This window comes from Tinamus guttatus, unplaced genomic scaffold (genome assembly GCF_059628265.1).
Source record: "Tinamus guttatus ecotype Peru unplaced genomic scaffold, ASM5962826v1 Tinamus_guttatus_pri_ptg000878l, whole genome shotgun sequence".
NCBI lineage: Eukaryota > Metazoa > Chordata > Aves > Tinamiformes > Tinamidae > Tinamus > Tinamus guttatus.
Window position 1 is genome coordinate 16,608 of NW_028289412.1, and position 24,534 is coordinate 41,141.

General features: G+C 39.7%; 1 protein-coding gene across 1 annotated transcript in view; it reads right to left on the reverse strand.

The window, feature by feature from the left end:
• Positions 1 to 23,513, reverse strand: part of GAK (cyclin G associated kinase) — a 39,935-nt gene extending 16,422 nt beyond the window's left edge. Inside the window, exons 1-9 of the mRNA XM_088537887.1 lie at positions 23,365 to 23,513; positions 15,716 to 15,777; positions 14,434 to 14,493; positions 12,507 to 12,621; positions 12,003 to 12,145; positions 8,734 to 8,859; positions 7,579 to 7,668; positions 936 to 1,071; positions 200 to 312 (exon numbers count right to left, since the gene is read on the reverse strand). Coding sequence (XP_088394013.1) covers positions 200 to 312; positions 936 to 1,071; positions 7,579 to 7,668; positions 8,734 to 8,859; positions 12,003 to 12,145; positions 12,507 to 12,621; positions 14,434 to 14,493; positions 15,716 to 15,777; positions 23,365 to 23,506 — 987 coding nt within the window. The 5' untranslated portion in view covers positions 23,507 to 23,513. The remainder of the gene's footprint in view (positions 1 to 199; positions 313 to 935; positions 1,072 to 7,578; positions 7,669 to 8,733; positions 8,860 to 12,002; positions 12,146 to 12,506; positions 12,622 to 14,433; positions 14,494 to 15,715; positions 15,778 to 23,364) is intronic.
• Positions 23,514 to 24,534: the final 1,021 nt, after the last annotated feature.

The window sequence follows — 24,534 nt, forward strand, 5'->3', positions numbered from 1 at the left end:
GTGCTTTAAAAATCTATTTTCAAACATCCTATTAGTAATATAAAATTAATTCAGTTAAGTTGCAAAACTAGCTAGGGTCAATCTTCCAAAGGCTTCCAAGGAATGAGATCCCTACTCTGACATCAGTTACTAAACTGATATTGGGTAACAGAGGTGAGAAAGGAGACAATCAATAACACCTCTTATGAGACTGACTTACCTCAGTGATAGGAGATTTAGGATTAACATTCCTAGCTGCTGCAATTTCCTGCAATTGATTCACAAGTTCTGTGATTGACAACCTCTCCTCTGGGTTCACCTTCAAAGTACAATCTAAAAAGGTATATGCATATAGATGATCCACATGTTTTCATATATCTCTCAGAGATTTTTCTTGCAGAAATCATTTTCTTCAGTATACTTTAATGCAAAATAAGCATTCAAACAAGGGAAATCAGGTACAACAACCACCAATATCATATCATGCATCACTGCCAAAGTATCAAGGTACAACGACATTTTGTGGGTGTGTTTTACACCCAATACTTTGGTAAGAAGTTTAATACTGTAAAGACCTTTTAATGAACAACAATGGAAGCAACTTTGTACCCACATCCAATACGGCTGGAGGTGGTGACAATTTTTTGGCACTGTAATGCTCCGAGTAAGGCATTTCGAGTTTAAGGAAAAATGTATTTCCAAGGTAGATTCAAAGAAAGCGAACGAAACACTAATGGTTCCTGTGGCCTAAGCCATATTTTAAGATAGTTCAATAGCATTGGAAATAGTTTTATTAAAAATTAGGGTTCTTTTCACATTTGCTAAGGAATTTTGAATAAAACGAAGAACTATCAACTAACCTTTTTACTGGCACATTCGTAAGCACCAGTTAACATTTGCTATCACGATACTGTAAGTGCTAAGATACCTCGAGACAAATAACACTGTAAACTTACGAATGAGATCATGAAACACCGAATAGCGGGTGTCATTCTGTGGAATGACGTATTTCCCATTGACTATGCGAAGTTTAGCTCCATCTTCAAATGGATGTTGCCTGAAGCACAGTAAGTACAGGATACAGCCCAGGGCCTACACAGAAATAAAGGTAGCAATAGTTATCTCAAGCAATGAAACTTAAAGTTGAAATTTAAATAATGCAGCTGATTAACTTCCTAAAACTGCTCACATATCAAAGGTTTCAGTCTTCAACTGACAAGTCATATAACCCCACAGATATTCCTTGTGCTTCAGAGATCAGTTTCGTAGTTTGAAATAATTAGTGTCTATATTTCTGAAAACAAAACACTTATTGACAAATTCATTTATTTGACTTAATAGTTAGAGTTTCTCAGCAACATTGCTTTCACAAATAGATTTGGGGACAGGGTGGTTTCTTTAAGCTTTCTGTCTCAAAGATTTTATTATGCTTTTAAAAATGATTACAATATTTCCATTTTATAAATTTTACAGTATATACATACAAAAACTCCTGCAATATTGAGCATATTCCTATATTGCTAAATTCTAGACCATTAACGTTCTATCCTTCACATCTTTCAATTATTTTGTCTGCCACTGAAAACAAAGGTTCAGCACAATCCACATCTGTTTCCTGAAAACTGTGGCTTCAATTCAAAGTAGAGAATCTCGCTTCCAACTGCCAGAGACTACTGCAGCCTAAACTATTCCTGTAAATCTAAGAAGAGGTCAATTTTATTTTGGAGCTCAGTCTAATTTTAATGTCCCATCCTCATCATTGTAGGCAAAACATTTACCCCAATTTATTTAAATTACATCATATGACAAATTTGTGACAAAGATCAAACATCGAATGTATAGGAAGCTAGGAAAAGTATCAAAAAGAGTGGTTATAAACCAAGAACTTTTGCAGTCATTTTTACAGAAAAAAAGAATGCAAAGATATTAGCAAAAACACTTGTAATTACCTTGCTAACATGAGTTAAATTATAAAATATTCAAATTCCCTTGAATAAAAAAGCCTTCCAAACTACTGGAAATTGTATTCAAATGTAACAGCATTAGAGACAAGTGACTGAAAAACAGAAGACTTCCGAAAGAGGAAATGGAAAAGGAATATTATTTCTTCCTTCCTTATCTGAGGAAGGTGCTTGCGCCTGTTATTTTTCCTCGGGTCAGCAGATAGGAAGCAGAGTTAATATGATGAAAAGTTTTCTTTTAACTGTATGAATATTCCAAAGAACTTTCTAAATGAAATTAAACTGCACTGAATCTACAGAGACGATCATTCAGAATTAAAAGCTACAACATCTTTCACAGTAATATCTAACAAAGAATTAGCAAGGAGAATGAATTTGCTTTTAAACATATTCCAAACACACACACACATTTGCAGAAATTTGGGAAAAAAAGGTATTTCAGACAGAAAAATCTATATGACAAGGTAAACCCTGTCATGTCATTTCAGTTGAATTTTGTGTATTTCCATTTCCCAACTAATGCAATTTCCTGAACAGAAATTCAAGATCATTGCTTTCAAAGTTTATCTTCTGAAAATCTCACAACTTAAGTTGAAAATCTAGAGAAAACAATTGAATAAGTCAAAGAACCCTTTTTTTCCTTGTTCATTTTTTTTAACCTAGGCACATTCCTGACTGAGGAATCTCTATGGTTATTAACTAACACTTCACCTATGCTGCTGTGCTACATAAGACACCGCTGCCTCCTTTGTATTTAAGGTTCACACAGTGACAAGCACACAGATAGTAACCATGAGTGCTACTTGCTCCATGTGTTTTCTTAGGAAAATTGCTTTGTTTATGCTAACTACAAGCTACAGATCAGTTATGCTCTCAGATGGTGTCATATTCCACTGCCAAATACTTTGCATGTTTTCACTGAACCCAGAGAATTAAGGAAAAAACACAAGTTCCAAAGAAAATATTGTAAATGGTACATAGACCTCTTGCCAAAGAGGCAGGAATGTCCCCTGACACCTAATGAGTCAGCAGAAGGTAATTGCCATGTTAGTATTAACAGATGTAGATTCTAAAAAAAGCCTCCTTTTGGGTAATGTTTTTGATAAATTAAGTTCTAAATTTGTGCTTAATAGATGTGATTTTTGTTCAGGTTCCTAGTATTAAGACATGTGAAGTAACAATTTTCAGAAAAACATCTCTCGATATTTCTCCACACGCCAAAAGAAAACAGCTTACAGTTGCAAAAGCATTATTACTATCTTATCACTAGTTTAAAAAGCTGTATGGAGTTATATGCCAAATGAAGAATTTAAAGCACTAGTTGTTACACTTTCTATATTTTCTGTCCTTTGATACAAGAAGTCAAGCTCTAAATACAGCCAAGCTGGCAAAACACATACAATTGCAAAGCTTGACACCTTGTAAGAGTCATGCAATTAACTAAAATACCCAAGTATGTGGGATTCCTGAAGGCCAGTGGTCATGCTGTGAGCAAGCCAGATAAGGGCAGAAGGGCGCCAGACCTAGATGAAAGGGCAGAAGGGCGCCAGGCCTAGCTGAAAGGGTGGAAGGACTGCTGACTAAGAGATAAGGAGATCTTGCGGAGAGTCAGATAAGGAGGCAAAGAGTTGACGCAAATAAGAGCTAACCTATCCTGAGCTCAAGCTTTGCAATATGCATGAACCTAATTAAGTTGTGTATAAGAGTGCACACTGAATGTTCAATAAACGAGTCTTGTCGATGACCATATGGTGTCGCAGTCTCCCTTTCTCCTACAAATGGTGACCCCGACGTGATGCAACGAAGGGCAATCCTCTCTCGGACAGAAAAGAAATCGGGAGAAGGACGCACCACGGTGGAGAAAGTAGGAGTTGGGTCCTCTGCAGCCAGGACGGTGCAAATCCGCCGAGCAAACGCTGGAAGGACGGCACCCCCGAAGATCATATAGATGGTTTCGGGCCATACGCGCCACCGGAGCCTGGAGAGCTGCAACAGCGCGCTGACGTCAGGAATGGATAGGCAAGTGGCGTATGAATTATTTACCCGTACCTTACAACAATGTAACGTACAGGGAATTGACTTAAAGAAAGAATTACCGGGATTGTTAGCATGGAGGTACGCGAAGAGTTGCTTTATTGTCCCACATACAGTGCATGAATTATCGGAGTGGCGAAAACTGGGTGATAAGCTATGGGATGCAATGTTAGATGATGATAAGACCATGGTGAAGCAGGGATTGTGGAAGTCCTACGGAAATTTGGTGAATAGGCTCGTGCAATCCCTGGAGCAAGCTACTGATGAACAGGCCCTCTGCAAGCTTTTGATCTGGTGCAGAGAGAATGGGTTCAAAGCCGAGCCCCACCTAGTATTCAAATCCGATGTGAAAGCAAAAAGCAAAGTGGCCGCCGGAGTCACGGCAGCCTTTGCAAGCACTTCAGGACCGGGACCGCCACGCCACCGACAACCGCTGGTGTTTGGAGATCCATCGCCAAAACCCCCCGACCTGCACCTGCAGCACCTGCACCATCTGCGCCCCCACTTCCGGACCCCCTGTCGAGCCTAAGGAAAAATTAGAGAAGGGGGCCGGGGAAGAGAAGGCGAATGAGATCAAGGAGACTGACGTTGCTGAGGGCTTGACAACAGCCAGGGGGGAGGTGCAGGGGAATTTGATCTGTCTTTTAAAGTGGGGGTTGAAGAATTGTAATGCTTTAAGTGAGGACAGAAACTGTTATTAGGGCTATTATTTCTGTTTGCTATGTTCGTCTGTATTATGTGTTGTGTCCTTTGTATAATGATGCTGACACGAGGTATGGTTGAAAGGAGGAAATTTGTATGATCTGTAGAGTCATAATGGGATCTTGAGAAAGAAGATGTTTGCCTGCCCGGGAACTGCAAACATCCTCTAAACTAGTTTGAAAGTCAAACACCTGAGAGGGAGGAAGATGAGGAAGGCAGGAGCCTCAGACTGACAGCTGGGACCACTTACTGGTATGCGCACTTGCGCACCCAGGAGGGAAGGTTATGTGACTGAAGGCGGAGTTTGTCCGCCCCCCAGTCTGCCTGCTGGCACGTACTGGCCCTACGTGGCAGGATGCACCGGGCTTAAACAGAGAGTGCAGAGAGAGGGGGGGGTGAGACTCCTAATACTGAGATCCACGTTGTCTCCGCGGGGACGCCCGCCGAGTTAGGAGCCTGTCAGCAACCCTCTCATCTGCCAACTCGAGAAGATGTTCAGTCTCAGTATCCTGCCGACAAGTATTACCTCAAGAGTAGTTATTCATACATTGCTTATTAAAGGTGCTTTCACCTGAATAGAGGCTCGCAGTAGCCACATTGTTTTGGGTGATTATTGCCAAATCCCAAGCCCATTCGCACCTAATTGGCGACAAGGATGGGCTTTGGCAATTGAGACAGTGGAACTCACTAGTGAAGTGCACAGCTACGTGAGGTCGTGCCACTAGATAGAAACTATGTTTTTGCTGTTTGTATGTGTAGTCTTTAGATCTTTATTGTATAATATATATCAGCAGAGAGGACTGATTAAGTCCTATTATTAGCACACGGTCATGGTTGCGAGGAACTAGAGGGAATGTGCTGTATGAACCTTTCTGATCATTCAAATTCCATACATAAGCAATTGGAACAATTGCATGAATTGACTACACATTTACAGCACGATACAGGATTCGGCCTTGACAACTGGATAAAAGGTCTCGGTTTGGGCCCATGGCTAACATCAATTGTGCAACACTTAATTACCATAGGGATTGTGTTTATTGCAATTTTGCTTCTTGTACCATGTATCTTTAAATGCTTGCAAAACATGCTTACGCGAATAGTTAATCAAGAGTGGAATACAAGCTTAGTAGCCCAAAAAGAAAACGGGGGAAGTGTAGAGAGCATTGTTCAAACCTGGTTAATGGAAAAAGGACATAGCCAGGCAGAGCTGATACGGAGGGCTTAAGTAAGACAAAGGACAGAGTTTCCTTGAGATAAAGAAGTTGATGCAGCTGCACAAAACAAAGGCAAACAGGAACGGGTTTGATACCGGAAGAATGAAGAACCAAAAGCTGAAATACTGGCTACAAAACAAAAACAAAAACAAAAAACAAAAAAAAAGAGGGGGAGAATTGGGAATTTTTTAAATTTTTTGATTTATAGATATTGGAACCAGATGGGTGCCAGCGAAATGGGTGAGACCTTGGCTGGAAGCAAACGCGCCTAGATCAGATGTAGCAGGCAAGCAACCAGTACCCTAGCTGTGGAAAGTGCGAGCCTGCAGAAGGAAAACATGGGAGGAAGAAGTGTTACTGTTGTTATTAGCTGTATGTTGTAGCTTTTAGGAGGTAGTATTGCTTTTAACGCTATTATAGGGGTTAATGCTGCTTTTAGCGCTAATGGATATGTTATGCTTTTTAGGCAGATTGTTAATTATAACCAAATCAAGAGTTGTTGGCTTTGTGGAACAGCAGATCAACTCGATGCACCGGTGTTAGGTATTAAGTGTTGGGATGGTGTTGTTGATCCTATGTTGCATTCTACTAGTTGTGCCTTGCTTATTGAAATGTGTATCAAATATGATTGAGAATGCTGTAAAGAAGGTTTGGCTGGCTACAATCACTGAGCAAAACGGGTTTGATGATTCTACTAATCTTGTGCATTTTGGTGGTCGTTCCCTGCCTGATTAAGTGTCTGAGACAGACGGTAGACAAGGCGATCAAAGACATATTTTGGGTGAACCATCAAGAATCCTGGCTTGCTCAAAAACAAGAAGGGGGAATTGTGGGATTCCTGAAGGCCAGTGGTCATGCTGTGAGCAAGCCAGATAAGGGCAGAAGGGCGCCAGACCTAGATGAAAGGGCAGAAGGGCGCCAGGCCTAGCTGAAAGGGTGGAAGGACTGCTGACTAAGAGATAAGGAGATCTTGCGGAGAGTCAGATAAGGAGGCAAAGAGTTGACGCAAATAAGAGCTAACCTATCCTGAGCTCAAGCTTTGCAATATGCATGAACCTAATTAAGTTGTGTATAAGAGTGCACACTGAATGTTCAATAAACGAGTCTTGTCGATGACCATATGGTGTCGCAGTCTCCCTTTCTCCTACACAAGTAATATTCCTGGGCTGCGGTTCTGTACTACTTTAGTATTACTTAATTGAAAAAAGTATTAGAGGCTCCTCACTCAGATCTGTCCTTAAATCTGGCTATTGCGTTTTCCCCTGAATCTTAACACTTGTAAATAAACACACTACCTAGACAAGCAGTTGTAACTGAACTTGGCAAATAGTGGTCCCAATATTACATGCATGGCAGAGTACGAAATGCAAGAATTTGAATTTAAAGAGCAAAATTAATAAGTCTTTGTGGTGACAAGCTCCATCTAAGGAACAGTTTCAATAAATACCAGAAAAAAATCAGTATATTTTCAGTCAAACTGAAACAAAGAGAAAACTCTGCACTTCAAATTTACTATTCAGACATGCAATTCATACTACTTAAATTTTGATATAAGAAACAGACTAGCCTCAATTTCTTTTGTTCTGGGGTTTTGATTTTAATTTGCTGATTAAATATTAAAGGCTGCAAATTCAGCTTCATTATAACAATAGCAAATACAGTAAATAAAAAGAAAAATTTCTTACCCAAATATCTTGTTTTTCACCAATTGGAAAATTCGAATACAAGTCTATCATCTCTGGTGCTCTATACATTGGTGTGGTATTCCTTGTAATCTGCAGAAGATACAATTTCTTTAAGTAGAAGTTTGAATAATACGTTCTAACAACATTTAGCTACAGAAACTGTCAATACCTGTCAATATAGAATGGATAGCACTGACAATGAAAGTTGATGTGAGAAATACTTATCAAGGCAGAACAGAGGCTTTTACAGTGCAGGATAAAGGTTGTAGGACTATTAATTACAATTAAATAGCACAGTGAACTTAAAAACAATTACGTTCTGCATATAGCACAATTGGGACAAATACAGAAACATAGTAATTAAGATAAGAATTTAGGATCTAGTGAATACTTCAATTCCTCATCACACTTAATGATAGCGCAGAAAAATCCTAAGAGTTAGACTATGTTCACAATAATCCCTGAAGACCAGACCTTTTTCTAATACCCTTTTACACACCACTAAAAGGCAGTGGTACAATATCAATTTTCTCCAGAAACTACTGCATTGCTCTCTGAGGATTCCAAGAAGGGAGGAGAAAGACTCATGGTAGAGAGTGCACACACAAAAATTCAACTGTTACTGTACTTCACACTCAAAAAAATACGAGTCTGGTTGACATATTGTGTTAGATTTACCAGTATTACTTTCATAACTAAGCACACATGTAAACAATATTGCAAAATAGGAGAGTGTTTAATACTGTCAGTGTTATCGTAGCAACACAGAAGTACTTTCTTTTCAAGCCCTGTTCAGCAAATCTACTGCTTCATGATACACCATCTAGCTAAGAAAATTGGATCAGAAGTGGAAATCATTTGGATACAATCAACTTCCAAAGAGCACAATTAAAAGCAGGCTTAATTATTCCATCACATTTGATTATTTCCACAAAATGCAGAATGAGCAGCACTTGGGTTGCAGCAGTTCATACATGCAGATACAGAGCTAGCTGCAACTGAACCATAGCAATACACAAACAAAAAAGAAATTTATGCTATACGCTCTGACCAAAACAATCCTTAGTTGTCTCAGAGGTCCCTAAATTAGGTCAAGATCAGATTAATGGTCAGTATTTTAGAATTTTAGAATCGATCACATCTGAAAATTCAAACCTCTTCTTCAGCCAACGCTCTCTTCTGTGCAGACCAGTTGTAGTCAGGATAGTAAGCTACAGTTGTAGCACTACCAAAGTCGCAAAGTTTAATTGTCCCTTGATTACTAATAAGCAAGTTTTCCACCTGAGGAAAGAGGTAGAATAACAAATTGAAAACACCTCATGTCTGAACACTAAGAAACACACTTTTAAATGTCAATTCACTTGTTTATATACAAATAAATGTTAATACTCTATTTTAGTCCAGAATATTTGTGTTTACAAGAGTATTTCAGATAACACTGTACATTACATATGCATGATAGCAATACAATCAATTTTTACAGGATGTGTTCAAAACTAACAGCAGAAAGCATCCAGGACAGAGCAGGTAAATCTCAAAATAACAAAAAATATATTTTATCAGTACCCAACTGCAGACTAGTTTTCCAAAAGGCTATTTGCATAAGAAAAATTTTGGAATCCAAACTTTATCATGCGTAAAACTGAACACTGTTAGCTTAATCACAGTGAGACTGAGGTTAGGGATTTTGTGGACACAAATTAAGCAGGAAGGTACCAATAGAGCAGCAGGCTGCTGGTGTAGACCCAGAAAAGAGTAACCATAACCCTATGAGGAGAGAGAAACCAGCTCTATGAGCACCATGCACCACCTGAATGGTTCACCTTCATACCATACCTTTCCTACTTCCTAAAATTGTGCCATTCCTGGACTAGGTAAAACACTAAGGAACATGTAGTAGGGGAGAGAGAGGAGCAGGCATTGGGCAGGAGAGCTGTGGGGTCCTAACCCCACCTAACGCACCATCTGAAAAGATATATTACACATATGCATATATGTGTGTATATATATGTGTGTGCTCTAGCTGTCCCTGCTTGAGCATGGGTTGGACTAGATGATCTCTCAAGGTCCTTCCCAGCCTCAACCGTTCTGTGATTCTGTGATCTCCACCTGAAGTCAGGTAAAGGGGTGTGCTTAACAGAACCATTAGTAACATTTCTACACCACACTTCAGAGCTAGCAGTCTTTCTCCTCAATACCATCTGGTCTGTGTGTTGAATAACCTTTACTAACCTCTATAATGAGATGTAGCCATTCAACATTCAATAAAAACACTAAATAAAATGATCGTGCTAACGAATGAAAAAAATGGATCAAGATCAAGCTGCTGCAGCACACACAGGCTCATTGCTTTCTGTGCAACTTTGAGATAGGTTTCTACAGTTTTAAAACATTTTGGCTGATTATTCACATTCTAACAGGCAACATGATCTGTGCTATGCAGTAAATAGCTTATCCTGAAATGATAATTTTCAGAGAATTAGAATATCACAGAAGCACCAGATTCCATATTAGTTTGCCTCTAGTTAGTTTGGAATTCTTAGAACTCTAATTAGCTGGATTCTTAGAATACTACAAATCTTAAGCACCAATTTTACCCAAAGGTATTCTGGAAAAAAACTATTCTGCACTGACAAGAGAAGGGAAAAAACAGGAGGACAGAAACAGCCATCATTCTGATGTTGAACTTGTTTTAAGAGGCACCATGCAGCTTTAGGAATCCTAATATTTTTAATCAAAATAATTTAGAAAAAAGTCTGTAATACTTATAAAACAATATTTTTTGTACAGGACATATTTACCATGTATGCCTTGAACTTTACTTCAGTATACCTAGAACTTTTGACTTACTTTCTATGCTGCTGACCTAAATCCAGGTTTCTGGAAAGTGTACTGCAGCTAAGTGACCATGTAGGAATACTATCTGACTCCTTACTATAGCAAGGTCTCTGCCTATTGCAGCACAACCACCATCATTCCATCTTCCTTTGCAGTCTCTAGCATGAAAATAGCATGAAACCAACATGAATCTAAATCACTGCCTCTTTCCATCTCTCTCTCTGCAGGAAAAAAAAAATAGAGACTTTGAATTACAGCTCTAGCTCAACTACAACGCACCTGACATCACTTCTATGGAAGTGACTATATGAAAAGTTGCATATGTAAGTATATGGATGTATAATTTTTATCCCTTTTTCATGTAAGGGCTGCATCTTTTCCACAAGCTTTTCTTAAGAACTAGCTTATAGATATTTCAAATACAATAACTTATGTAGAAAGAAGTGACACCAAAAATTTCATCGCAGCTTGATTAAAATGTCTTCAGTATGATCTAAAAGCCAGCTCAATTGTAAAAAGAGAAAAGGATTGCTCCCATTAAGAAACTAATTTGCCCTGAGGGAATATGTCACTGCATAGCAGTAAAGCTTTCAAAACTTAGGACACAACTCTAAAAAGCAATAATTTCCCTTCTTTGAAATAATCCAGTACATGCTTATCTATGTAGGAACAAAATTTCTTTGTCTTATTCTCAGCTGATACCAAGCTGATGTCAAGCAGAAAGCAGACATATATGAAATGCAGAGATTGACTTAAGAAGCATCATCTTTCCCTTGAGTTTATAATGGCTATGAACATCACCCCTTCCCACTATAATCAGCTCTGTATTACAGTAATGTTCCACTAACGATCAGGGCTTCATCATCAGAGTCACAGTGTACATGGGAGTCAATCTCTACTCTCAAAACACAGAATTCCAATACAGAAGTCATCTCTTCAAATATCCAAAGATTCTTAAAGTACGAGACTGACTACACCGTAGCACGAGGCCTTCTGTATCTTGGTGAAGATTAACAGAATCAGACTAAAGATCTACAACAAATTATGCATACTACATTCTGAAACTGAAGACAAAAAAGCACTAAAACGTAAATTACTACCAAGCCTTAAAATTATAGTCACTTAAATAATTCAGCCTGCTACACATCCTCAAACCTCAAAGGCTAAGTAGCCTTTGATAGAAAATTTGACGCTATCTTCTCTTTTGTACCCCTTCTATTTAAAAAACCCGCCTACCTCCAAAATTGACCTTCAACCCAAGACCTAGAAGAGTTTAGTTATTCTATCAAAACAAAACTACTTAAAGGCTAACTTAATAAGCAAAGCAGGATACATGATTTTCCTATCACCTTGCTCAGCTGGAATAGTTGAAGTACTAACACCACATGCACAAAGCAGAGATGTTATTTGAAGACAGGGTACTTCAGTTATAAGCTTCATTGACAGCCAGAATTCTTGAAAAGACAATAAACAAGCACTGGATTTAAGACTTTCTGTTGTGTTTGATCAACAGCTTCAACACTATTCCACCCTAACAGGCTCCTTGTGTTTAAAAATAAAACCTTTATTTAGATATTTTAACGCACCTTTAAATCTCTGTGCATAATTGGAGGCTTCTGTTTGTGCATATGCTGCACTGCTCTGCAGGTCTGATAAAAGATCTTCAGCACTGTATCACAGGAGATAGGCCCCCTGGACTCTACTCTCTTTAAGAATTCCACCAGCTGTCCTGTAGGAACAAAAAATCATATTAGCACACAGAACACTAATTCCCGAAAGCTTCCCACTAGCACAAAGATCTCTGCTCATCAAGGAAGATTTCTAGCACAGTGCTTTAATATTCCAGATGGATATAACAATTAACAGCCTGCAGCACCAGCTAAAAAAAATGCTATTGGATAATACTCCTTTCATTCCTTCCCCAGAGAAGCCTCAAACACAAAGCACTTGATCATCCCACAAAAGATGCGGTTGAACTGTGCTGAAATATATTATCTTTAAGAGGCATTCAGAACTTCTATGCTGTGAAGCAATCTGTGCAGAAGAGCTGTCAGAGGAAAGGTGCAGCACTGAAGGAAAATTAACTTTACCTTTACACAGCTCAGTAAGCAGAAGAAACTCTCCCTGTCCTGTGTCTGATTCTTCTTTTCCTATCGATGCAGCAGAGCAGAACTGTACAATGTTGGGATGACCTGAAAGCTTTTTCTGGAAACAATTTGTTCAAGGAAGAAAACTGCCAAGTTTACTGATACTGTGCACAGCATGTCACATACATTTTATTTGAAATGTTAGCTCAAAAGTGCAGAAAGCATCACAGCTGCACTTAAAATGCCAAACAGAATGAGAAAGTCTAAGTCTCAGTCGGAAAAGAAATAGTCTTCAAGGCAAGCCACTTGAAAGTCAAAATAAAATGGTAAAAAATAGTTGTGATTAAGATTGAGGAAAGTGGACCCCAATTCAGGTCTAGCTCCTGCTTTTTGCCTTTTAAGAATGACAGTGTATTAATAAAAGTAATAGACCTTTTAAAGTATCAATCTGTTCTCTAGTTGGCTGATAAAGAAAGGGTCACTGCACCTGTCTTTCCAAAAGAAGCATTAACTATGCCTCGTACATTTTAATTCTAAGCAAATAAAACAGTTCAAAACAAATAAAAGCTCTGAAAAATGGGATGTTTACTCTCCTGCAAGTCTTTCTTTTTACCAAAACATGTATCATGTTTCACTTTCTATTCATAAACTCGAGGTATTATTTTTGAATTACACATAGGTGAAAAAAACCTAAGTGATCTCAGCCCCTCCTACTGTACATTGTAATATCTGTCTTATTTTCTGTTACACATTATCTAGGCCAAATAATGTGACTCATGCCTAGGATTTATGAATAAACAGTGCTTAGGATGTATTCACCAAGTCTTAAAACAAAGTGTAGACAGCCTAGGAAAGCTATTAAACAGTAAAAAAAAAAAAACAAGATGAATACATTAGTTCAAGCAAAGCAATTCAAAGTACCATTTTATACTGTATGTACCCCTGCACAAACTGGTACTTCAGGGTTGCAGGAAGTGCTTTCATTTCACATTTTTATCTTGAACATTTAGCAATATTTAGCCCTCAATCATTTTGTGCACACGCTTTCATGTGCAGGAGCTGTGGAAAAAAATGCTTGAACATTGTTATTCATGGAAAACTCATCCCCAGTGAGATATAGTGAGAGTAGCCAGAAATTGTATACTCTTTTGGTGCTCAATTCATTGAGTGTATTTCAGTAAACTTTAAGATTTTTTCCAAACATTTCAGCAATCATATAAAAAAAGATCCATGTAAGTAAAATTCTAAAGATGAGAATGGCTTTACCTGGTGACTCAAAATGTAGCTGAATACTCAGCGTGTATAAAAAATAAATAAAGTCATGAAACAAATTGAGGGTCTCTGAAAAAAAACGCCAGCGAGCAAGCAGCAAGACTGAAAAAATGGAGATGACATTATACCCTGTTAAAGTCATTGCTATAGGGGATGAAAAAGACAGCAAAAATGGTATAGGAAAATTTTGCTTCTTTCTTCTGCTTTATGTATCTTACTAAAATTACTTCCTGGATACTGAGTATTACTTTTTAAGCCTGTAGTATTCAAAGCAAAAATTAAGAAACATAGATAGCAAAAGCAAAACACTAAGTAGTCAACAATAAATCCAGCACATATGAGGGAAGTCTATCTAAGACCATATAATCAACTGTCAACAATAAAGTCTTTTGAAGGTCACAAGTCTCTGCAAGAAAATCCAAATACATTTCAAATCTCCTCACACAAAGCACATGAAAGTCTACACTAGTTAGTAAAGTTATCTGTATAGATTAAATTCTTGCAATTTCTGAAAAACTAAGTTTGCTGGAATGTTGGTGCCTGTGATAGAACAGGAAGCAGGATTCCTCTGAATCTACAGAGCAGTCATCTATGTTCACAGAAATATTTGACAGCCATTTTAAATTTAAACATCTACATATGATCCAGAAAAGGATACCATAAAGCAAACTTCCTGAATGATGGCTTTGTTCTTTTCCTCTTCATTAGACAACAATCGCTGTCAGAAAACAGAATATTTGAGAACACTTAGATATTAAAACAAAATAAAAACAATGCGTTTTTTTCAGAACACTAAGGATAAGGTACAACCAAAAACTCAGGGACCTGCAATAGGAGACTGAGCAAAGAGCATTCATTTCACAGAAACTGCTGCAAAAGCAAACAGCTCTCCATTTATCTGAACCATTCACATTTATCACCAAGCACATATCTGTAGTTTTTTATCATTTATAAAGCAACTGCTTTCTGACAGCCTTCAGCCAAGATTCTAATATCCTTTGGAGTCTGCATGTGAACAGGATCGAGCTGAGGGTTTGCTACAAAATTACCAGATTAGGAACTAGCGGAAGGAAATTAAGGTTTCACATCTTATCTATTATTTTAAAACCAGTGGAAACAAACCCACAGCATATGCTACAGTAACAAAACATGTGACAGCAACTACACTATGTAGCTCCTGGAAAGAAAGAACAGACCAAGACAATTCCTGAGGTGGTAAAATATCATCCTACCTCTCTCATCTCTTATACTGTGTTCTTCTACCTCCTCTTCCAAGATGAGTTTTTTTCCACGTAGCCACAAAGCACCCCTACTCTGCAATGAAGTCATCCAGTGGGGGTGGGGAGTTTGCAGCAATTCATGATATATGACTTTACCTTTTTTTTCCTCCCTCCATAATACTTCAGTTTTTCAGCTGCTAACGTAATTATTCTAGGTCTTTTCAACATAAAAATCCACAGCAGATTTCCTGAGCATCTCAACTGACTAGCTGAATGTTCAGCAAGTCAAAGTGGGCAGCGCTAGTTCGAAGACTGCTCGAACACTTATTCTGCAAGTGCAAAGGTAGGTCAATCAATAGGCTAAATCTGCTCATGAAGAATGAAAACATATTCCCTTTCGTCTCTTCAGGTAGCTAGGAAAGACTTTTTCCCGCATTCACGGAAAAAAAAAACGCGTGGGGCAGGTCATGAATTTCTAGCCAAAGAGCACTATTACCTAATAAAGCAGTTCCCATCTTGGGCATGCAGGTATTAAATACAGGGCATGAAAAAGAATATGCATTCTAAATGAGGGTAATTTGTCTTGAAAATAGCACTATATCTTTCTGGACATCCCCAGGTGACATGCTTAATAGTATAGATTAAGAATAAACTGTCATGCTGAACGACTAAATGACAAGACAGACATTTCGATCCTGCAGTAAAGTAAATTCACTTTACCTTTAAAGCATAATCTTTGCCACTTCCAAGATCTTGGGCTTCATAGACAAAGGCAAAGCCACCTACAAAAAGAAGGTATATGATTAAGCCAGTATTAATTTGCCCATTCCGGTAAATTAAGCCTTTGACTTTAACAAAGCCAACACATGAGTTAAGAACTTTTTTCACATACAGTAAGCATGATGATTTTTAGGGGCTTTCCACTAACAACGGGCAACCAAAGAAATCAACTACTCTCGAATGGAATTTGCTTTCTTTAACACTAGAATCCAAGTGACTTTTTTTCTGTACATTAATCTACATACGTAATTTTCTGTAAAGCAATTTAATACAAATCTTTATAAAACCAAGATTCAGTACTGTGAATATTAGAATACGCCCAAATGTAATGATTTCAATTAATCCACTCTTGGTTGGGAATACCTTTTGCGTTTATGCTTTATATAAAAAGTAACAACGAGGGAGATACATTCAAATAAAAACTCCCTTCATGCACTTCCTTGCGTGAAAAGGTACTTCAGGATGCAAAGTTAGGGGCTTCGGGTCAGCACAAGTTTCTAGAACACAGTCACTGTGGTTAGTTTTCTGGAAGGCGCTTGAGCGACAAAACAGTGACAGCGGCAGCACCCATCACTGAACATTCACTTTGCAAGCTCAGCTGAGCTGCGTACATTGACAAGAGATCTGATAGTTAATATGGGAATAATCTGAACTGAGTTTCAAGCACACACCTTACCACTATCCTTACACATAAAATCCACAGATCCCACACAGATGCTTTATTCAAATGCCCTCCTCAAAAGTACGTGTGAAAGCACCTACACATCAGAACAAATTCATCCCATCAAACCCACCCTATTACCTCCAAGTGACTACTGAAGAACAACCAAACTGATCAAGTTTCTGAAGGCAGCTCTGTGCCACAAAATCATTGCTAACTTCCCCATCTGGTCTAATAAAACTTCCCCACAAGTCCTGCCTGGGCACTGAGGAATGTTTACCATGCAGATGAAATATAAAAATATGACTAAACTGAATCCTGCTGTGACTGATGTACAAAGGGGTCAATTTGTCGTTTTCAAAACTACAAATATGAGATGCCATCAATTAAATCCTCAAACAAATCAACTTTTTGCAATGGAACTTTTCTTCCATGTGTTCCTCTCAGAACTTCAGTCACAGCCACCCTGAAAGTTTCAAAATTTCAGTTGGAAAGTAGCCCTAGAACTCATATCGGTCACTTAAACACACTGACAGAAGTGACACAAGTTAAGTGTCTCAATGGAGAACCTGTTAATACCAACACTCATATTCACTATGCCTCGACCATCTTGAATTTTTTTCTGAAAACACTGCTGAAACATCTGGCTGAGACTGGGAAGGTTTAGAAGCTCTTTTCATTTAACTGCTGCGATCGGCAACAATTTTTCTAGAATTAAAACTACGTTAGTATTTTTCTAACATGACCGCCCTGTGATGTTTCAAAGCAAAAAGTCAGATCAGCTGGACTTTCTCCAGCTCACACTGGATGAACAGCAAAAAACGCCAAGTCAGACGAGTTACAAGTAGTCAGACAATTTTCTTTTTAAAGAGAAAAGTTAAACATTAAAATTCCCACAGAATGATCAGTTTATCAGTCACTTACAGGCAGTAAGCAATAGTACTCATTGCCAATAGGGCCTGTTGATTCACACATTTTACTTAAATTCTGAAGAGAGGTTTACTAAGCCATGGTAAAGCTTCCTGCTGTCTAAAATCTGAACAGAAAAGTAAGTGTATGTACATGCAACACATGTGTGTTTATTTGCATTGAGAGGGAGATCTGTTGTTACATATATGACTCAAGAAAACTGGGAGAACATAGGAAGTTGGCATGAACAGCAAAAACTGTTCTTGCAGAAGCACTCTCAAATGATAGAGAACTAGTTTTCAGTACTGAACACAGGCTGCACTAGATTTTATTAAAAATAAGCTTTAATTAATCTAATGCAAATTTAATTAATTTTTATCATTTAAAGAAACCATGTTGCCAACCATTAAATCGATCTCACTTCTCTTAATTACTACAGCAGCAGGAAAACCTAGGAAGCTCCACTAATTTTAAGTTCAGCTGTAAACTTACTTCCAAATGTATAATTGTCATTACTGCGAGTCATCATAAAATATCCTAAGTATTCACTTCAGATAAGCACTGGAATTGGTTATTTTGAACAATGCAAATTATTTGAAAATAATGAATTCTTGTTATAAATAGAAGTTCAATCAAGCTCTATCTAGTTGAAGACATAGATATTTTACTTTAAGTGAATCACAAGTGATTCTCTTGGAAATGTAGGAAAATTCATACACAAAATTTCCAAACTAAGGTTTTGTTTAAGTCAAGTTTAAAGCTGGTGAGACTGAGCTTGTACCTTATTAGCAAGGTGCTTGGTTCAATTGCTATGTTTTCACAGCAGAGGCTTAAAAAAAAGCAAAACTAACAAAGAAGCTCCTTCCCAGAGCCAGGCTCTGTCACTTCAATGGTCATGGTTTGCTAGAACTCCTACTCTTAGTTATGCAGCAAGATCACACAATTTTCACAGTGTCATTGAAAGCACAGTCTGAAAGCAAACTTTGTTAAAATGGCGATAGCTTGAGAGCACACAAGCAGCTTAAAGGATGCACTTTTGCTCTAGCTACTGCACTTAGTTTTTGAAGCACCAGAATACTAAACGCAGTAAAAGAAAACTAAATGTTGAACTTGTCAGACCCCTTTGGAGTTTATTCCAGGCTCTCTGATCAATATACCTTGCAAAAATGCAAGGGGGAAAAATGCAGTTTCACCTGTTTTAACTACAGAGGATTTCACAGCCAGTAATGTCAGTCAGAGATCACACCCCTACATCAACATACCAGTAAAAACAAACGTCTTTATTGTAGACTTAGGCAATAAAAACGACAGTACAAAAGTTGAGAATAGAACATCCAACATTAATTCCATTTTACAGGGGTATAAGAATATAATTCTTTTTCAGGTGTTCTCTGATTATTTGAGTCTGTATTTAAGGCAGTCTTCCAAAGCTTTTTAAATTCAGCATAAAACCGATTTTACCATATACTGGTTAACCAGCTTCTACTCTCCTGCCAGGTCTTGCCCTGAGACAAACTTCTATTTTCAGGGTTGAAGTGCTCCATAGTTCACTCCCAGAACACAGCTCAATCTGAAAAGTTGCCTCAAGATATTGTTTTTGACATACAAACTATGGCACTCCACAATACCAAGCAAGTTCACTGCACAACAAGTCACTGTAGATGTAAAACAGTGCTCAGAAGTTCAATTCATTCTGTATCTTATCCATCTTCACTCCTCCAATCCAGACAAGCTGTTTCAGAAAGGACCCTCTTCCTGCTTGTCCATTAGTGGAGCTTCTGACCTAGAGGGACATTAACCACAGGAGGAAACAGCGACTGCAATGCGCTGTTTCATGACACACCTGCTAGTCATGAGAAGGGGACCCTGTGAGTAACTCTTTAACACTTTAACACTTGATATGACTTAATCCTCCAGAACTGGGCCAACTTGTTTCCTTAACAATGTTGGGGTTAGGGTCACTGCTTAAAAGGAAGAGTATTTCTAGCCTGAACTACTACTTCCTACATCCTACTTTCAACAGCAACAACACTGAACTGCTTGCTGTTCAAAAACCTCTCTACAGATGTAACACAAGGAAGGTCAATACAAAAACTACCAGGTCATTTATCAGAATGCAACCTTTTAAAAGCCATCTATGTGGTCCCAATGCATACAGATTTAAAAACTGATGAAACGAGAGGTCGGTGGCCTGTACCTCTTTCACTACCAAAGTGTTCTTTTGTCAAGGTGAAATTTTTACATTCTGAACAATCTGAATAATGCCCAATTTCAGTATGTTTCTTTTCTTCCATGGTCTCATTGTCATACCCTGGTTTGTTGCTCAGAGGAAGTATGAGAAAGCAACAGAAACAAAGAACCATGAAGTTGAGCATGTGCTACAGAACTTTGTTCCCTGCTTTTCACAGAACCATAAATCTCGTTTGTTGTCTACTGTTCAGTCTGACATGTAGAACAAGAAACAAAACACGCTCTATAAAGTATTAAAACTATAAGCCAGATTTGCAGCAGATCAAATGCAAAATAGCTTAAAGAGTATTTACACAATTTAGTACTCCTTATCCCACTTGTGCAACTCATTTGTGCACAAGTTGCCTAGTAGAAAGTCAGCTGCATACAAACTTAATGAAAACAATTGCAGATGCAAAAGACAAATTCTTCAAACTTCATGACTTCCATAAGCTTACGTGGATGACATGAAGACTGGTGCTTGCTGTGAAATACTTTTTCTAAATACTTGAAATTAATATTAATTGATCTATCACAGCAGTGCAATAGAATCTAGAAGGTATGTTTTTCAGGCTTGACTGGAAAAGCAGAGACCAAAATCCTAAAATTGCCTTTGTTCTATTTTAAGTTTCTATTTCTGCAGTTTTCTATTCAATCTTGAAACACAATCTACAACAGATTTTGCCTTTTGCTCCACAAAATGAGCTGTGAAGACATTCTAGCACAAATTCTCTAATATGATTTTAAAGACCAGGACTCTAAACCGCGTCTGTTGGATATCGCATAGACTTATCAGCAGGAAGAAAGTGCGTTTCATGAGATCTGTTTGAGATGTTTTGAGCAGCCAGGCATTCATCTGGAGTACATGGACTATTAACATGAACAGCAAAATCTCCATCCTCATTTGACCATACCTGGCTAAAGCAATAAACCAGTTCTCAACACATTACAACAAATGTGCATGAGCAGGCACACACCCAAAACCGCACACCATGCTTCTCAATATACTTTTAAAGACAAGCATTGCTAATTCAGTGCCATTGCTTCCTCCACTGACAGGAAACTGAGTGGTTTTCTCTAAGTTTAAGTCATACTTTTGCTCGAGATATCACTGTCGCATTTCACACGAAGTCCAAGTCCTAACCTGCACTACTTAGAACAGTGATTCCAGACCCATCAGGAATGATGAGGCACCATAGCTTACAGCAGTATTAATTGCCTACACTTAAATTAGCTGTTGACAAAGATAAGAATCGTAATTTTACACTAGTTATGACACAGAACCATTTTCATGATTCAAGTGTCTCTATTGTGGAGTTCAGTGAACTGAGTAACACAACCAAATACAGACTCTAGCTTCATTATTGATAATCACCTATTTGCTATGCAACATACAAAATTTAACAGCAGTACTCAAGAAACCAATTGAAGTCATTTACTGGCAAAGGTTTATTTGTAGGAACATTGTATTATGTACAGAAAGACAGCAAGAACCAATAATAAACTGGATAACTATTTTCAACATTCTATAAACTCCCTCTGAAAACATTACCTATTCTAAGCAAAAACTTAACATGAAACTTGCAAAAATTCTCCTTTCAAGTCTACAAGAAATTGAAAAGTACCAGGTTTTGTTCCATGGATCATCTTGTGCTTCTTTGCAAGACAGTTTATGGCTCTTGCTTCATTTTTAGTTTTTTTCAGTCAACCAGAGATATGAAATTAATCATGAACTGCTTCAACCATCTCAGCTACCCCATCACCACACAGCTAACTTTTTACAAGAAACACTCATTGAGCACATACAAGGCTGCATGATGCTTTAGCGCAGAAGCAGTTTTGTTAGTATCAGCTGAATCACATTGTTATTCTGTCTTTCATTTGTGCGTTTTAAAAGGCATCAGTAACTTATTACACATTCAGTCAGCACCCAGCAATGGGCATCTCACCCTCCTCAGCAAGCTAGATACCCAGGCAGTTACAAACCTGGATTTATTACTTATGTAGCCTGGTGGGGACAATGACACTCCACAAACATGATCATCCATCCCCAAATTTCACTACTAACAGATAAACACCTAAAAGGATCATGGGGAAGGATGCTTTGCACAACACAGGCAAGCCACAAAACCAGGTAGCCTCCAGCACTTGGAAAACAAATGCATCTGGTTGTCTGTCCAGGTATATGCTGCCAACTTCCAGGGTCAGGAAACAGGAAATTAACTTATGAAAACTGCTGTTCCTCCTGCTGAAACTAGCATCAGCACAAGGAGGCATTAGATGTAAAGGCGCAGGGATTAGACATAAAGGCCCAGAGCTACTTTCTCTGACATTTCTCATCCATAGCAAGATACTGAAATGCCAGTATCTCGCTGGAGAGTATTTTGTAGGAGAGAGTATGTTAGGGGCACGCAGCCCATGCTGCACACTCTTAACACATGGAGGTTGTATCGGTAGGATCCTAATAGGGATCCCATTACCTCAGGTTTTGCTGCATTATGGAAATTTACAAAGCCAATCCCTCATCTCTGTTTGCACCAGCTTCAAACAAAGCAAGATCATGAGATCTCACAAAACAGGCTGGTTTTCCACAGTTGGCACAACACAGAAAGGTCACCAAGGATTTCAAAAGCAAATTCAGACAGCAGGCCTAGAAATCCTAGCAGTGAACACCAAATAAAATGTCTCATTTAAAGGACAGACAAGTTCTGCATTGAGGACAATGCCCAACAGACACACATCAAACAATCTTTTTACCCAGCAGAACATTGTATATACTGCAAAGACATAGAAAATGGGACTTTTAGGCAGCTAAATATTTCCTGAACTAGTTAAATAACGTTTTCCCCTGTGGAAAGGGGGAATATTTAAGAAGAACCCATGGAGCAGTCCTCTTGCAACATCTCTTCTGGAAGTTCTGCCCATACAGTTTTCAGATGTCAGCACAGGGCCACAGCAGCAAACTGCAACCGCACGAATGCTGGATACATTTAAGGGCTGTTTCAGAGCAGATATATTGGTTTGAAAATCTGAATCCAACATAGGCAAGCAGCAAGGCATGCTTCTCATTTGGGGCTGTATGACACTGAGATAAACAAGGAAAATGTAGTTACAAATAAATTCTTCGAAACCTTTACTTAGAGCAGACCAGGAGGTGTCCCAAGTGACAGGATTGGCATCTTTATCCCGACCTTTTGGCAGACCCAGGCCAGATCCTGGGAAGCTGCCGCCAAAGCAAAGGATAAGCGACTTATTTCAGAGCCGAGCAGATGTTTCTATCAACCTGGCTTCTTGTCATGCCCTTTATTACTCTCTGCAATTCCTCCTGTGATATTCCTGTGATTCCTCCTGACTGGAATGTCACAGCTCCTTTGGGACTGACATCAACCACACTCACAATTCTCAATGGATTTAAAAAAAAGGCAAAAAAAAAAAAAAAACAGTACATAGAAGCGCAAGGCAGAACAAGGCTTTTGAGTTAGTACTGCTCAAAATCACACTATGTAAAAACTGGGTTTTTTTCAGCCTGAATCTGCCAGGTTTCAAGCCCCGTTAACTCATGATCTCAAGTAAAAGTTAAGGTTACACCCTACTTGCCTCCGAGGAAACAAAACAGCGCAGAAAAACAGTTTCCTGGTGTTTTAAACAAGCAATTCACGAGCTTAACCAAAGCGGCCGCGCCCGAAGAATCCCAACTCCCTCTCCCAGGACTAAAAGGCGACATTCTCTGGGGGAGAATTTAGAGTCTCGCAGCGGGCTGCGCGAGGAGCCGCCCGCGGCCTACGCTCACCCTCGGCGATGACGCGCTTGACGCGCAGCTTCATGTCGCCCATCTCCACCGTCTGCCCCACGAAGTCGTTCTGGTCGCGGCTCGCGGCGCCCAGCGAGCCGGGCCCGGCCAGGAAGTCGAGCGCGGACTGCAGCAGCGACATGGCCGCGGCCGGGCGGGTGACGGGCGGGTAACGGGCGGCGCGGGGGCCGGCCCCGCCACTCCACCGACGGCTACCGGCCGCAGGGCCCTCGTCGCCCACCGTACCCTGCCCTCCGCCGCGGGCCGCTTCCGGGACGCCTGCGTCATTTATGACCTCACGGCCCCGCCCACCGCCCGCCCGGGACACGCCCCCCTCGCGCTGGCGGCCGACGTGGCCACACCTCCTCCCCGCCGTGGCCCCGCCCTCCGGGTGGCGGCCACGCCCTTTCCCGGGGAAGCCCCGCCCCTAACGGTCGGCGGCCGCCGTTGGGCCCGGGGCGGGGCTGCGCTTCCCGCGCGGAGCCGCTGCCGTTTCGCCTCGGTGCCGCGCGGCTCCGGGCGGCCCTGCCGGGTCTGTCACGGAGGGGTGCAGGGTCCGCAGCCGCCAGGCTAAGTGTCTGTCACGCAACTAACTGTTGTGCCCTGTGCTGCACTGCGTAGGGTTGCACAGCCGGGGGCTGCATGTCGCTAAAAGCAGGGGTGTCGTGAAACTTGTGGTTACAGGTGCGGGTGGGCAGGATGCTCCTCCCGGCACCCACGTCTCTGCTATAGCCGTCTGCTCCCTGTCCACAGCCATCACCTCTGAGGGCGTTCCAGGGATCTCCAAATTCCAGATTTTGGATGGCCATACCCTTTTCAACCTGCTCAGAGGAGTAAATGCGTATTTTAAAGCAGTGTTCCTTGATCGCCTTCCATGAACAAAGAGCTTGCTGAGCTTGGTGCTAGCGTATAAAATGCAGGTGCGTGATGTTTGGCGCTTCCTTTGCTGTTTTGCAGTGCCTTACCAGAGAAGTTGGTCTTAAAAGGACAATAGACTTGTACTGAGATCCCATGTTTTTATACCTCATGCCAAATCAAAAACCCCTTTAGATTACCAAGGTCAGACCAGAGGGAGAACTTTCTCCTGTCTAGCGCAGAGGGCTATTGCTGTTTTTCTGTTTCAGTCCTCCCTCTTGTGCCATCGAAGTTCACAACACCCTCACCAGTTTG